Source organism: Apus apus, chromosome 6 (assembly GCF_020740795.1).
Source record: "Apus apus isolate bApuApu2 chromosome 6, bApuApu2.pri.cur, whole genome shotgun sequence".
Classification (NCBI taxonomy): Eukaryota; Metazoa; Chordata; class Aves; order Apodiformes; family Apodidae; genus Apus; species Apus apus.
Genome location: NC_067287.1, coordinates 19,130,442 through 19,145,719, shown reverse-complemented (window position 1 = coordinate 19,145,719; position 15,278 = coordinate 19,130,442). Strand labels below are relative to the sequence as shown.

Sequence of the window (15,278 nt, the reverse complement as noted above, 5' to 3'; positions counted from 1 at the left end):
GTTGGTTTTTAAAAAGGTAACACCAAATAAACAGCTGCTTTATTTATTTACTCTGTTTTTGAAAAATGCTTCCACACATTCAGATCACTGACACTATTTTTTTTTTTCCAAGTAGAAAATATGTTGAGATATAGCAATGAGACTTTATTTTGCAGAATAGGGGTATGAAACACCTAAAATACTGACTTTATCACCTTGCATTTGGTTTTAAAATATGGATTTTTTTTTCTTAACAAAATTATGAAATCTTCTATCTGCCTTTGGCTGAAATAATTCTGTAATGTCTTTACTGGAGCTGTATTCTGTCACAAAGACACGTGGGAATTGCAGGTGGGGCTTCAGAAATTTAAATTTCTAGAAGAGATACGAATAAATTCTCTGGGGAACAATATAACCTCACAAGGTGAGGGCTAACTAAAAGACTTGGCATAAGCAGTAGGTTCCAAGTGCAGCGGTAACAAGTGTAAATACAAACTCTGCTCAGGCTGCAGAGTTTATGGCTGTTTATGGGAGCCAGTGAGAGTGCTGCAGTTATCCATCTGGATGCCTTTTCCAGAGCCAGGAAGAATCAGAGAAGAAAGATGACTGTATTTTTTTTTTTTCCTCCTACTTTGTCTTAAGCAGTTGAGCAAACAGAAGATGACATTGAAGCTGTTGCAGTGTAATAGATAGCTGGAATTGTTTATCTGGTGATAAACAGTGGGGAACACATCTCTTCAGGTGAGTAGAGATTGGCAGTTTTAGTGCCTGGTGTAGGGAAAGTCAGTCAGTTGATGAGGCTGAGACCTATGGAGACAAGGAGTGAATGAGGACCTGCATTGTGTAGGAGACAGCAGCACAATTTCCAGAGGAGTTTTTATGATGACTCGTGACCTTATTTTGTTAAAATTTCACTTACAGCTCCCTCTACGTCATGGCTAAATAGGCTGTGCTTTGTTTTCTTCCTTCAGCTCGCCTTTAGTTTCGTAGTAGCCATGCAAATAAAGAGTATGGGTTTTTTCCTTCTAACTGCTTGTAATGTGTACTTTGAAAATCAGATCTGCTTAGCTTCTAGCATATCCAGAAGCTATCTGAGCATGAAAGGTGCCTGAGAGTGAGACCATTTACTGAACACCTTTTGCTGAGCTAAAGACTTAGTTTTCTATGTTTTGGAGTTTATTCCCCTTGTTATGGTTGTGTTTTTGTCTGACTAAAAATCAGGAGTTTTCTTCTTTTCAGGAGAAGAAACTACTTTAACCACACTCTATTTCTTTACCAAATTCATTAAAAACCGGCAGCTTTCCTGGTTTGTGAAGTATCTGTTAGAGGTAAAGAGGCAAGAGAACTGGGCTTTTTGGTTTGTTTGTTCTTGGTGATGGATGAGTGTTTGAAATGATAGCATAGACTTGGAGTTACTTGGGTAATGCTGGTTTTACTTTTTTGGTGTTTGACTGCAACAATGTGTGGAGGATGCCTTTGTAATCTTGGAGGCCTCATAGTGCAAAGAAGAAGAGGTGTTTGTGGGTTGAAACTAGCTCTGCTATGTGTATTTCCACTCTTTTGTCACTTCCTGCTTTGGATTTCCACCTATAGATGTAATAATGGTAATTTGACTTTTTCTTGCTGCCCAATACCAGCAGGTTATTGGGGTGCTGTGGGGTGCTGGGAGTGCAGGGCTTCCCTTATCTGTCAGGCAGCCTCTCCTGTGGCAAGGTAGAGGCAGAAACTCAAGAAAAGAAAAAGCAGTAAGACCCAATGTAAATACTTTGGGTGAAGACTGAGAGATGAGGTAATGGGTGAAAAGGAAAAAAACACATGGCATCTGGAAACAGAAAAGGAAAGTATTTGCATCCTTGTTTTTTAATAAGAGGTTGCCAAAAGCTCAGCATGACTTCTGAGAAAGAATACTTGGGAATTTTTCCACCGTTCTGTGTGGTGGGAAATGTAAGCATAACTAACCATAAGGAAGATGAAGATGTGCTAGATGTGGGTAAGGCAGTGATTTAAGTGGAGGGTCAGCTGGCCGTGTTAGGCTGCCTGACCCCCATGTGTGCATGGTCTTTATAAAAACATGGAACTTCATCTATATAGCTATTGCACACAAGTTTTGACAAGAGTTTTTATCTGTTCAGGCTCTTCTCATTGTAAGTTAGACGCTGTACAAATGAAGCCACGTTTTACTGATGTTGACCATGCATTTATTGCTGTGTGAGATTAAGGACTCTCTAGGGATTGTAGAGTTCCAGCAATGAAACAGTATTTGTCTGCTTAATGGGAAATGCAGTTCACTAGCATTTGCAAACAAATGTAGCTTCAACGATTAAATTCTGAGTTCAGTTGTAATAAATATCATTGAAGGTCAGTCACTTAAAGTCCCTTAAAGATGTAAGAATGAGTACAGAAGGGGAAAAGCAGTACTGCTTTGGGATTGGATTTTTTATTTTTTGTATCAATAATGTGTCATAGGGTGAGGTTTTTGTTGTGTTGCTTTTTTATTACTAAATAATTGTATTGATGTTCTGTATTGCTTAATAATTTCCTTTTGACAGTTATATGAAAGCTAAATATTGTGCCCAAAAAAAACCCCAACCAATCAAGTGAGGCAGGAGTAAAAAAAAAAAGATTTATTCATACATTTTGCAATGTTCACATAATCCAGAAGCAGCCTAGGTGAGTTGCTGTAGAGACTGAAGTTAAATTTGCAGCTAATGCCGCAAGTCTTGAATTGGTTGTATAGTACACCAAAACTAATTTAAAACATTAACAGAGAGAAGGTATAAATTGTGATGGCAAATCCTCATTGAGCATATTTGGAAGTCTGTGTGTACTCCTGATTAGCTGTGAGGACTGTGAATAGTTAATTATTCAGCACAGAGTTCTGAAGTTCAGAACTCTAAGCGCTTTCAGAACAGACTGGTCATGTGAAGTCTCATTACACAGTCGTCTTTTGCAGTGCTGCTCTGGACCTTGTTTGCTCTTCATTGTGAGTGACTTTAAAGTTTGTTTTCCCAACAAAGATGTGTGTTTCTAATTGCTATACGCTAGATCTTTTGTTTTAATTCTGTAGGACAATTACAGAAGTTAATTTCTTTGGTTATGCTTAAAACGAACTTTGGTACAGCTCCAGAATTTAAACTGAAAGTGTATTTTTGCATCCTTTGTGTATTCTGTTTTCAATGTATTTTAACTTTCTGTGAATGTGGCTCCATTCAAGCTTTAAAAAAAATGTTTGGAAAAGTTCTCATGAGGTAATGTCTCCACAGTGCATTTTGGTTTTGTTTCTAATGACAAAATTCTTAATAATATCTTTCACTTGTAACGGTATTGGTGAATTTTGAAAAGGTATTTAATAAAAAGGAGTGCTAGACTGTATGTTGTAGGAATTTACTGCAACATAAATATATTAAGAGATATAGAGAGTTTTCCTTTTATTTCCTTTCCCTTTTATAAGTTAAATTTATTTAGTGATCACTCTTTACGTTCAAGAGTACACTGGCTTGTTACTAAGATTGGAAAGGATAGTGAGAAAATGAAAATAGCAAATCATTGTAGGTGAGGGGAAAATATGTAAGCAAACTGTAACTGAAACGTCAAGAAATGTTGAACACAGCATTGATTATACTGCAATTTTATTACAGTATGGAGGTAAATAAGCTAGGGCTGGTAGGATTTGTTTGAGTAATTTGGATATTCAAAAGAAAAATTTGGAGCAGAAAAGTGTAATTATTCCCTGGTGTATCTAGCCTGTGTATTAAACATACGGTCAGTGCAATTCAGCTTCATACTGCATAGTACAGTATTCCTGTTTATACTAATCCAGTAAATCTGTTTGGAGAATGCAAAAAATAGGATTCTTTGTGTAACAAAAGGAAGAAAAAAATAATTACTCCTTTTAATGTATATTTACAAAAAAAACTTTTTTTGGGGGTTGTTGATGTTTATTTGGCTTTTTTTTTTAATATGGTAGATACCATAGCCTGTTGTATCGTCTGTCACCATTCATCATATGTTTAACCTCACCCATTTTTTGCACACAACAGTTACACTGTCTGAGTGAAAAGAATTGTGTGCTTAATTTCCATTCTGAGATTTGTTATTTTGACTCTAAAAATAATATATATAAATACATACTTTTAATTTTTATCCATGTATTTCAGAAGAAAATCTAAAGCACCGCCTCCTCCATCCGAAACAAAACCTGTTGCTGTTTCTCCATTTGACGCAGAATCAGCCAACCTCATCATGGAGCAGAAAGAGAATGTAATTGATAAAGACATTGAGCTATCAGTGGTGCTGCCAGGAGATGTGATCAAATATACTACAGTTAATGGCAGGTGAGTTACACAAAAAGACATTTTTGTTTAGTTCTGTTTTCTTGCTCGAGTTTTCTTCAATCTTCATGCAGTCTTTAATCACTCAGTAAATATACAAGTTATGTTAACCTGAACATTTTTGGATAAGTGTGGAAACAAACATATACCTGATACATTTGCCTACCTTTTTGAGTGTTTTTTGAGAAATTCTGTAAGGCACATATCAGGATGTGTAGCCATACCTGTTGCTCTTTTTGTAAGAGTGACAAAATTTCATCATGTAAGTTTTTCAGCTTAGACCCAAAGATGAGTGCCTGCATCCTGTTTGGGTACAAAGTCATGTGCTGAGCACTTGCTCAGTACTACCACCTCTAGAGTGCTAGCAGTCCTAAAAAATGTGTCAACACTTTAGACAAAATGTATAATGCTTCAAAGAAATATTTTCTAGCTAAAGCTTTTTTTTTTTTTAAGAATTACATATATTTTGTTTAAGCTGGTTTTAATTTGAAGTATATTTTAGTCTGCTAACTGGTAGTATTGATTGTTCATATAACTCTTAAATCACCTTTAGTTGAGAAAAACCTGGACATTAACTGTTGAGTAGGAAACATACACTCTGGGGCTTAAAATGTTACATTAATTATCATAACAGGTCTACTAAGAAGAGTCCTATGCAATGCTTTGTATAAATCAGAACAATTAGGATGCTAGTTTCTTGCTTTCCTAAGCTAAAATAAAGTAACTGTTTGTATATAGTGCTTGTGTCAATGTATTGCCAGTGTTTTTACTGCTGAAAGCAAGCAGACTCATTTAAACCAGGTGATATAAATACATGGTTACACCTACTTCACTTTGTAATGAGAGATAAAGACTTCTGTGGCTCTAGCCTCTTTGCACAGATTGTCATTTATTAGAGTTCATGAGGTCACTGCTTAGATGTTAAATACCAGCTTGTTCACCAGAGCTGCAATGGACCAGAGCTTTGTGGATTTATTTTCTTCCCCCCTTACTCCCTAGGCTCCGTGTGATTTTCAAGATAACTTCTGAGGTTATATTGCTCAGAGGAAATTCGCTAAAATGATTGTTGACTACTATGGTGCTTTATGGTGTTCTTGCTAGTGTGTTTATGGTAAAGAATGTTGCTGTCTGTAAATACAGTGCTCTGCTTCCTCTGCTTTTAAAATTTCTTAAAGTTGAGACTGTCAGGCACTTCTCTTTCTTCTTTTCACCCCCTGTGTCCACACTTATGAGTACTGCATTGCCCTTACCTTGCTCTACTGGGAGCAAGTGCCAGAAAGGAATGTTCCGTGTATCTTCAGTCGGCCAAATTACATTGTGTATAATTACTCAGTGTTCAAGACAGGCCTCACAGGCTTATCAGGAAGTGCACACATTTCCTGATCAGTTTTGCTGTATTACAGTTACTGCATTTTTTTTAAGTCAAGGTGCTGTATGGGATTGATTTGTTAAATGGGTCTCTTGCAAACCAGAGCTTACACGGACACTGCTAGGCTCACTTAGAATGAGTGGAAATGCTGTGCAGGAACATAACTTCATACTATCTTTTAATCTGGTTTTGCTCTGTCTTGATAGCTGTATTTTGTGGACAAATAGTCAAGATCCTCTAGAAATTACATAAGCAGATAAGTTGCTAATTTGTCTCTTTTTGTAATCAGAGATGAGCATTTTCAGAGCTTCTACGGAGAGAATAGCTTCTTAAGTCTTATACTAGGAAAAGCAAAACTGTTTGTACAGCCATGTACTTAAATGCCATAGTCCACAAGAAGAAACTTCTCTATCATTCTCAGATCAAGTTGGATTGGTTTGCCCTCTGCTTTGGGGCAAGACCTATGTAAAACAAAGCAAGACATTACAAAGAGAAATATTCTGAGAGAGTAGAAGAAGGCAGAAGAAGATCAGAAAGAAGTAAAAAAAAGTGTTGCACAGGAAAGGATTACGAGAGAGAATAATTTTTTTAATCCTTAAATTGTTCTGTGGGCAAGTAAAGCAAAAAACTAGGACTGATTCTCTTATTTGAGCCTAGATGACCATCTGTATTTTGTAGTACTTGGTGATAGTGTTTCAGTTTCTGTTCAGAATCTGATGGTGGCATTTGTGCTGTCTTATCACCAGGACTCCTGCTAGGGTGCCCAGGCAGACAGTTATTTTCAAAACATCCAAAAACACTCCCCCACCTTGATGCCCCCAAAACATGGTAAAAGCATTGAGTGATAGGAAGTGAAGGAAGGAATGAGTGAGGCTTTTGTGGTTTGGTGTTGGGTTTTTGTTGGTTTTGTTTTGCTTTTTAATTTTTTATTGGAATGTTTTTCAGAGTGAGGTTTCTAAATCTTCTCCTTTGGTTCTAAATCCAGCATAGGACTGAATTATTTTCTGCAGCCAAAGAAGAAAAAAAAAAAAACACAACAAAGAACAATTTTATTTAGCAGCCTGGTAATTTTAAGTTTGTTTTCTTGTTTTTCCACAATGAGGAAATGCAGAGTTTGAGAAAATTTTCTTGAAATTAAAAATTAGTTTCAGTTGAATGCATCATTAACTTACAGGTTTCAAGGATCAATATGTCAGTGATATGCATTTTATTTGGAAATATTGTGTCAAACATAGTTCTGCAGAGTAGTGTGTTTAGGGCTTGGGTTTCAGAAGCCTTTCAGAGAGACGTTAGCTTTGCTGAATTTGTTTTCTTAGAGTCCTTTGTGAGTTTCCATTTGATCCCTTCTTGAGTATTTTCAGTCATTAGGGTATTCTTAATAAACTGTTGGTTTACTCTGTATAGCTAGCTGGTGAATAACAAGCTTTGTAGTGTTGCCCTACTTTTCAAAAACTATTGTACTTATATTTGCTAGCAACAAATTCTGGGGGGTTTGGTGTATTTTGTTGTTGTTGTTCATTTTAAAAAATGTCTTTTTCTATTTAAAAAAATAACATTAGTAAATATTTTTGCAAGGAATTCCACGGAGCCATAGGCTTAAGTAATCAGAGATCTATAGAAATCCAGACTGTATGTTTTCCTTCGGTCACCCCCTCCCCCCTTTTCCTTCTCTCCTCCCCTTTTCCTTTGATTTCCATAAAACCAAGTAACGTTTTGAAGTTAACTTACAAATAAAGCTTTAACTAAAATTAGATGGAGGACAATCAGATTATTTACTCTGAGACAGTTGGTGGCCACTTCCTGGAGTTTTACTAAATATCATTTATGGAAGCTGTTATATTAACTGTGATATATATGTTCAATTCTTGAATGCTTTAGCAAAAAAAAAAATAGTTTTATGAGTTTTGGAGGATGTGATTACAAAAAAAGACAGCTTTTTGCATCAGTGTAGGAATACCTGTCTAAAGCAGTTGTTGAAGATGTCTCTGCTTCTAGTGGAGGGCAGACACTTAAAGTGTAGCATCTGCCACAAAAGCAGGTAATTTCTGGAAGTACCAACGGAAGCAAATTTGCACAGAACCAGTGTTTTTGTGTACTAATTTGCGTCTGTCTGTTGTTTGTGAGCAGCTATGTTTCACACTTATCATTCTGTCACTTCTTGTGACTCTGGTTAATGTGAGGGCTTGCCCCTGTCACTGTGGTGGATTTCAACAGAATGGCTTTCAGCAGTCTTTGCTGGTGAATTCTCATTCTGGTCATCTTTGATGTTTTTGCCCTTCTCCAATGACTGAAGGCCAGAGGAAAGGCAACTTTTAAGGCTAGTCAGTGTATAAAAATGCACCAGAAAAAAAATTAATGGGTAACTTACCCGTCAGGCTGATAACCAGAAAGGTCACTACAGAAGTAGTGTCTGCTGTCTTCCCTGGCTCTCTTCTCCCCTCCCCTGCCCCACCCCCAGTGAAATGGGGAAATGACATGATTTGCATTTACATCTCTTATTAGGCTGAGATGGATGTACTTGTTCTATTATGGGTTAGAAGTACAAGAAATGGAGTAATTCCTTCTTTATTCTAATAAGAACAGGTTGTGTTAAATGTGACAGAAGAATGGAAATAAACTCTCTGCTACGTGAAAAGAGAGGAATAGTTATTTTTCTGCAGTGCTCAGTGCATTTCTCATGGTATTCCCCAGACTGATATATATATCATCTAGATGAAGGCACAGGAGTATATTGCAGTCTTCTATACCTCTTCAGACCATCAGGTGGCTGCTTTTTGACACCTTGGAGCATCATTTATCTATGTTTTTTGCTTTTATTGTTCCTCCTGCCTTTGTTGCTTGAGGCAAGTATTCTCCTGCCATTTAACAGGCACAACCTTTTCTCTGGGGAAAGAAGTAATGGGTCTGCAGTAACTGTATCTGTCAGCTTTCAAACTCTTTCCATCTTCTGGAAGTGCTGCCTGTGCACCAGAGTCCAGCTCTGCTTCAAGAAATCAGAAGACAGTTTGCTTGAACACGTGTTTTTCAAGACCAAGTGAAAAGAGGATTTGTATTCTGAGGTTGATTAAAGGGAGGGAAAACAGTGTTCAGAGTAATTTCAAACATTGTGATGTTCTTAATTCTTTTTACAGAACCAAATCATATGAAAAGTCTCTTTTAACTTCCTAGTGAATAAATGTATTCACTATCTTTATATTTTCTAAAATTCTGCTTAGTTTGATGGGTCTTTATAGAAGCTATTTTCACGTTTGGCTGTGCTACCACAATACTTGCATCTGTTACAAGATTACATGAAGGATTTAAGATTTCTGCTGAAATTTCTACATTAATTTTATCTTCCATGCTTCAGTGTTCTTTTCAACATACTGTTACAGACTTTTAAATTATCTTCATAATATCCTTTTGAGACAGAGCAGGTGATTTCCTTGTTTGTAGCTGTAACTGGGAGATGCAGAGAGTGTCAAAAAGAAATGCTTCTTATAAATGACTACCCAACTCTAAAAATGATTGAGAAATGACCAGTTTCAGTGACCTAATGGTACTATAACCTTATTCAGTTGCTATAACTTGCAATGAGGGTACTACACTTACTCTATTTAAACTTACTCTATTTAAAAGTTTATGACACTTCTGTTTAGAGTACAGTTTAACAAATTTATTCCAGTAGCAACTGATAATGCTCAGCCTGTCTTAATATGCTGGTCTGTGGTCTGCATGCTCTTCATTGAGCACAGAGAACAAGGATATACAGTTAGTGACTACATAGGAAAAATTCAGTTTACCATACTTGATTGTGAAAAGGAAATTGGCATCACACAGAGGTTCTCAAGAGGTGGCATTCAACTACTGTATTGTCATTTAGCTTTTTCTCTCTGTCTTTATTAAACACTTGGCTCTTATTTTGGGATCCCTAATGGAAGATGGACTTAAAATGAGATTTCCACTAACTTCATTTCTCCTGCTTCCTCTAAGAGCCTCATGCTCAGAATTTTCTGAAAAATAAAGTCCCTTGTAAGCTCAGAATGGATATAAAAAATTTGGTCTTTGGAAAGACTCTTTTATTAATGAATAGGAGCACATTTATCACCACCGGTGCAGTGCTACAGTTTGCACTTAAGTCAAATGAGGTGGCTAATCCACATCTTCCTGCAGGCCTTTGGAAAAACATCACTCATAGAAGCAAAAAATTTCCCCATTTGCTGAAGCATTAAAACACTTGGCATGCTTTTGTTCAAGCTGGCTTAATTTTATTTTTAGGGATAATTTTTTGTTTTGAGTTTTTTTTAATGTTGAAGGTAGTTAGTACCAGGCACCAACTTTTAACTGTTTAGTCATAGAAGGGAAAGGATGACTTGGATTAAATGTTTAGCAACACATTTTGTTATAGCCTGCTTAATTGTCATCGCTGTGACAGTTCCATTTGTATTTTACAGGAAGCCCATGATGGACTTGCTGATCTTTCTCTGTGCACAGTATCATTTAAATCCATCAAGTTATACTATAGAATTGGTATCAGCAGAAAATAGCCAGATTAAATTCAAACCCAACACACCAGTGGGGATGCTTGAAGTGGAAAAGGTGTTTGTAAAGCCAAAACAAATGGATAAGAAGAAACCTGCTCCAGTTATACCAGAGGTGAGAACTAAAATTAAAGCATCTTTAGAAATTAGAATAATTTTTGTATTCAACAATTCCAGCTGGTAGCTCAGCCTCTTGTTTCAGCTTTTAGGCTCTCATCCTCTTATCTTGCACCACTATGAAATGGTTGGCTCTGTGTTCTTGATAACCTCCACTTATGTAAAATATATCTCAATTTGTGTTAACAAGCATCTTTGCTGCTGAAAGAAGGAAAGATTACTGTATTATTTGAAATCTCACACCTTATTGTCCTTTTGATAAATTCTGCAGATAAAGTGTGGCTGAATACAGCCTTCCACAAACTGAAAGACAACTTGTACCATCTGTCATGCTATGATATATATGCCCTTCTGATTGTGTGTTCATTTTCCTTTAACATGCACTGTACTTCTTGATTGTTTCTCAGCTTTTTTTATGTACCCTTAAAAAGGCACTGCAGGGTGTTGTCCACATTTTTCCTTGTGCCTTTGTCCTTCTGCTGTATAGAAGAATACTGTTTTTTAATTTATATAAAGCACTTAGCAGGGCCAGAGGAGCTCTACTGCTGCCCTTTTACCCTCGTCCTACGTGTGATCACACACACACTAATGGCTCATTGCTTGACTTCTACAGCTGCCTGATGTAACCTAGTAGGGCATCTTGCTCCAGGCCTTTACCCTGCTGGACAAGTAAATAACAGGTGCTAAAGAAGTAGCAGACTGTTTCACGTGTCCTTTTCTTAAGTTGAAGGGAATCACAAAATGTTTCTGAATCTATAACATTAGTGAAGTTGCCTCTCAGGGGCAAAAGTTGTTTCAGAATTGTTTTGGTATTTATCGGAATTTTCTTTTCTTTAGCAAACAGTAAGGGTAGTGATAAACTACAAGAAGACACAGAAGACAGTAGTAAGAGTTAGTCCACATTCACCCCTTCAAGAGCTCATACCGATTATATGTAGTAAATGTGAGTTCGATCCTTCACACACTCTGCTGTTGAAGAATTACCAGTCTCAAGAACCCCTTGATGTGACAAAATCTCTTAATGACCTTGGATTAAGAGAATTATATGCTATGGATATCAGTCGAGGTAAGATAAATTTTGTAAATTGCAGTTACAAAAAAGATAATTACTGAAGTACTTCAATACTGTATTTGGTTTTTTGTGTTTTGTGTTTTTTTTTTTTTTCCTGCAAAGAAATTAATTTCTAGCAATTTAAAATATATTTCATTGGTCTTCCACAAAACTGAAACTAGGACAAGTTTACTTAGTATATTTTCTATCAAAGTGTTAGATACCAGCAAAGGTGGCTAAGTACAAATCATCCCTTGAGGCATCCCATTCCCTTCCTTCTCCCACCTCTTCTCAAAAAAGATCAACACTATTTTCTTTAGTTCATAGAAAAGACACAATCATGGTGAACTGGAAAGAACAGAAACATTAGAAAAAAGGAGCTTTATTTTAAGATTATTTCAAAATTTAAAAGTGATAGAATATGATGGTGTTTTACGTATATTTCTAAGTGCTGTTTGCTGATTTTGTAGATTGTGAAGGAATAATAAATCTGTTTTTAATCATAGCCCAACAGGGGCACTATAAACTATCTTCCTGTTATTTGTACAGGAATTCCTATGCCTGGTTTTTTCTTTAGCTGTAAGACTGTCTTTTTCAAGAAGGGTTTACTGTACTGTGATTAAAAATTCTATGCAGTGTGGTTTGTTGTAGTTTCAGGCAGTTCTCACAGGAAATTTTACATCAATATAGAATTTGGCAATATTGGCTCACTCCTGTTCTTGACCACTGTTCTTTTGTTTTTTTCTTTCTACTCTAAAACTTGAGGGGTTCCATTGTTGGCTTTTTTTGTGTGTTTTCCCCCCCCTTCTACCTAAATAGGGTAACCTTATTGTTTGGTTATAGTTTCAACAGTTCTGTCAGTTACTTCCCAAAGGCCAGTTACCTTGAAAAAGAGGAGAATGACAGATTTGGGAAATTCGTCCTTTTCCCATGGAGAAAACAAAAATGTAGTATCTTTCTCTTCTTCACTTCAAAACAACATACTTTTACTTGCCTAACCATGGACTACATGTACCCATAGTGCATTGTCTTGTTTGTTGTCTGACTGCTGCTTTCATCTACTGACTGGCAGAGCTGCCTTTTGCATAGTATGACCTGTGCTTCCTTTGAATGAACAGCCAGAAGTCCTTAGGAGAGAATACAAGGGCACACACACTTTTGACAAAGCAGCGCCCCGCTAGAAAATTCAGATAGACTTGAGCTCTCTTGACACAAAGTGGTCAGCATTTCAATTTTGCAGACAACTTCAAAGTGCTGAACTTTCAGCTTGCTTTATGAAACAAGATGGTGAAGTGTGGACCTTTACTTAAAAGAATTTAAATTCAAATATTATTTTATTCAGATTATATTTTAATTATACATTCCTTTTTGTTTTCCAAGTTTGGACTGCCTGATAGTTGATAACTTACAGACCAAATTATTCTTTACACTAGTTTTCCTCTTTCCTTCAGAAAGCAGACCCTGTCTTCTTTTTTACAAGGTTCCAGTCTGTGTTGCATGTCTTTAGGCTCAAGTTTTTAAAATAGCACCTAGCGTTCTGTAGTGAAGATACACATTCTTTTGCTTCAGTGAAGTATCCTGTTACTTTTCCCTAATATTGAAGATCCCGCTTGGCTTTCTGTGTTTGTAACTTATAATTTCATCCTTGATTCAGATTCACATTTTCTATCTTTCTTTTTGTTTCTCTATAGCCACATCACCAGTTGATTTAAATTTACCGTCTTTGCAAGGTATGATTTACTGAAATAGGTGGTGAAACTGCAGCACTTAATAGCATTACCATCAGCTTGTACTGTAACATTTGCTTAACTGTGACATGAGTAATTATTTCTGTCCTATCATAAATACATTTTTTAAAAAATGAAGACGTGGATATACCCAGATATGAGTATTTCTGTATGGTTTTCCCCTGGACTAATGGATTAAATTTACAGTCATGTTTACATTGATGCTTGTAGCAAGAGCCTATTGTGGCCTTGCTGATTGTTGTTGCTTATTACATTTGCATTCAGTGGGATTTCTGTAAGATAGTCAAATCTTGCAAGTAAAAATTGAGAAGATTGACAAATCATCTGCATGAATAAGAAAATGTAAGGCAGATAAGTTCTGCAAGATGCCAGAGTGGACTTGACTCTCTCTACAATGACTGTCATGCAGTTCTGTGTACAGCATCTACCAGGTGTTGCAGTGATCTTTCTCAATAGTCATACCATGTGCAGGCTTGTGCCTGACTTGTCCCACTTCACATTTTGCCATTAATTTACACTGTTAGGAGCTGAGAACTGGAGAGGCCGATGCTTTTTCCCTTTTATAGCCTTTGTGATATGAACCATGACAAATGACAAGTGGGATGGGCTGGATTAAGTTCTGGGGATATTAGTAGTATTTGAAACTTGCCTATTCCTAGTTCTAAGAGAGACCAGAAGAACATGGATGGTAGGAAATCTATTCATTTTGCAGTGTTTAGAAAAAATATTTAATATAGGTGATCCGTAGTATGTGTTTTGTGTGTCCTTCCAGGAGGCTTATGACAGACAGTGCAATAGTAAGAATGCAGGAGAGATAATCTGTGCAATAAATAACATCTAGAACAATTGTTTTCTGTTTTAGACTCTTACCAATCTGAAAACTTAGATGGTCTGAAAGAGAAAGAAAACAAAGGGTTTTTCAGCTTTTTTCAACGAAGTAAGAAGAAAAGAGAACAAGTAAGTTTCACTGTATAAGTGAAACTTCTAGAAACATTCATATTGTGCAATCAATACTGTTGCTTGTTTTCCATAAATTGTAAGTAACTTAGATTTTTTCCTTCTCCCTGTACCCCAAGACTGCCAGTGCCCCAGCAACTCCATTGATGAGCAAGCCAAGGCCAACATTTATCATGAGATCCAACACTGTGAGCAAGCAGTATGATTCAAACACTCTGCCAGCTGAAATGCCGAAGAAACGGAGAGCTCCTTTACCACCTTTGCCAAATTCTCAGAGTGCTCCCCAGGAACTTGCACAAGCCCAAGTCAGACCAGCATCTGGTACTGTGAGGTCTAACAGCCTAGATAGGAATGAACAGGTTAGTTACACTGGATTCTCTTCCCCTGGATCAAGAAATTTAAACATAATAACTCTGTTGATATCTGCTGAGGCTTAAAAAAAATTGGAAATAAAACTGTAGTACTTACTTCAAATATTTTGTTTTGAAAGTAACTACAGAAATTGAAATACATGTTCCTTTTAAACTTTCTATCCTGTATCAAAAGTAGCAGCTGCATTTTGAAAAGGCAAAATCAGCTTCTTATGTAATCAATATTATGAACACTTTTTTCTTTTCAATGACTATATATTTAAGTGTGAGAACATTGTCTCACTCGATCATATCTAGTAGTCGATGTTTGATACAGCCAATAATTTTTAATGTTTTAGTTACATGTGACAAAGAGCAGTTTGTTCTTTGCTTATAACAGGTGGAGATCTTGGGAAGAAGTCTTAAAATCCTTGTGCTCTTAGCAAGTTAAAGTAAGGTTTTATGTGAATCAAATAGGGATGTATCCAATTAAAGCTATGAGATGTAGGCTACCTATTTAAGTAACCTGCGTAACCCGTGGAAAGCAGGAAGTCTGCCAACAGAATTTGGGAGAATTGATGCATTAAGTATTGTCCCAGTTTTGCACATATTGGACTTGTGCATTCCAGTTAGAGATCAAGACCAAAATTGTAATAATTTTTAAATTTCTTACCTTGTTTTGAATGCACTATCTAAATGTGAGCTTTAATACATGAGGTTATTGGCATGCTAGAAAAATAAAAAACAGCCCTAAATGAAATACAAGTCTGAGGGATTAATTTTGTGTTAGATTTGGAGACGAGAAATTTCAAACTGTGACTTTATCTTTAGGCAATGATTTACTATTTCATTGATG

General features: G+C 36.4%; 1 protein-coding gene across 6 annotated transcripts in view; it reads left to right on the top strand.

Moving 5' to 3' along the window:
• Nucleotides 1-15,278, top strand: part of COBLL1 (cordon-bleu WH2 repeat protein like 1) — a 79,191-nt gene that overhangs the window by 39,918 nt on the left and 23,995 nt on the right. For 4 of the 6 annotated variants that reach the window (XM_051623036.1, XM_051623035.1, XM_051623031.1 and 1 more), the window contains exons 2-7: nt 4,137-4,313; nt 10,113-10,314; nt 11,154-11,382; nt 13,059-13,097; nt 13,978-14,072; nt 14,192-14,431. In XM_051623036.1, the coding sequence (XP_051478996.1) occupies nt 4,222-4,313; nt 10,113-10,314; nt 11,154-11,382; nt 13,059-13,097; nt 13,978-14,072; nt 14,192-14,431 (897 nt within the window). In that variant the 5' untranslated portion in view covers nt 4,137-4,221. The remainder of the gene's footprint in view (nt 1-4,136; nt 4,314-10,112; nt 10,315-11,153; nt 11,383-13,058; nt 13,098-13,977; nt 14,073-14,191; nt 14,432-15,278) is intronic. The other 2 variants (XM_051623032.1, XM_051623034.1) reach the window with 2 other exon arrangements.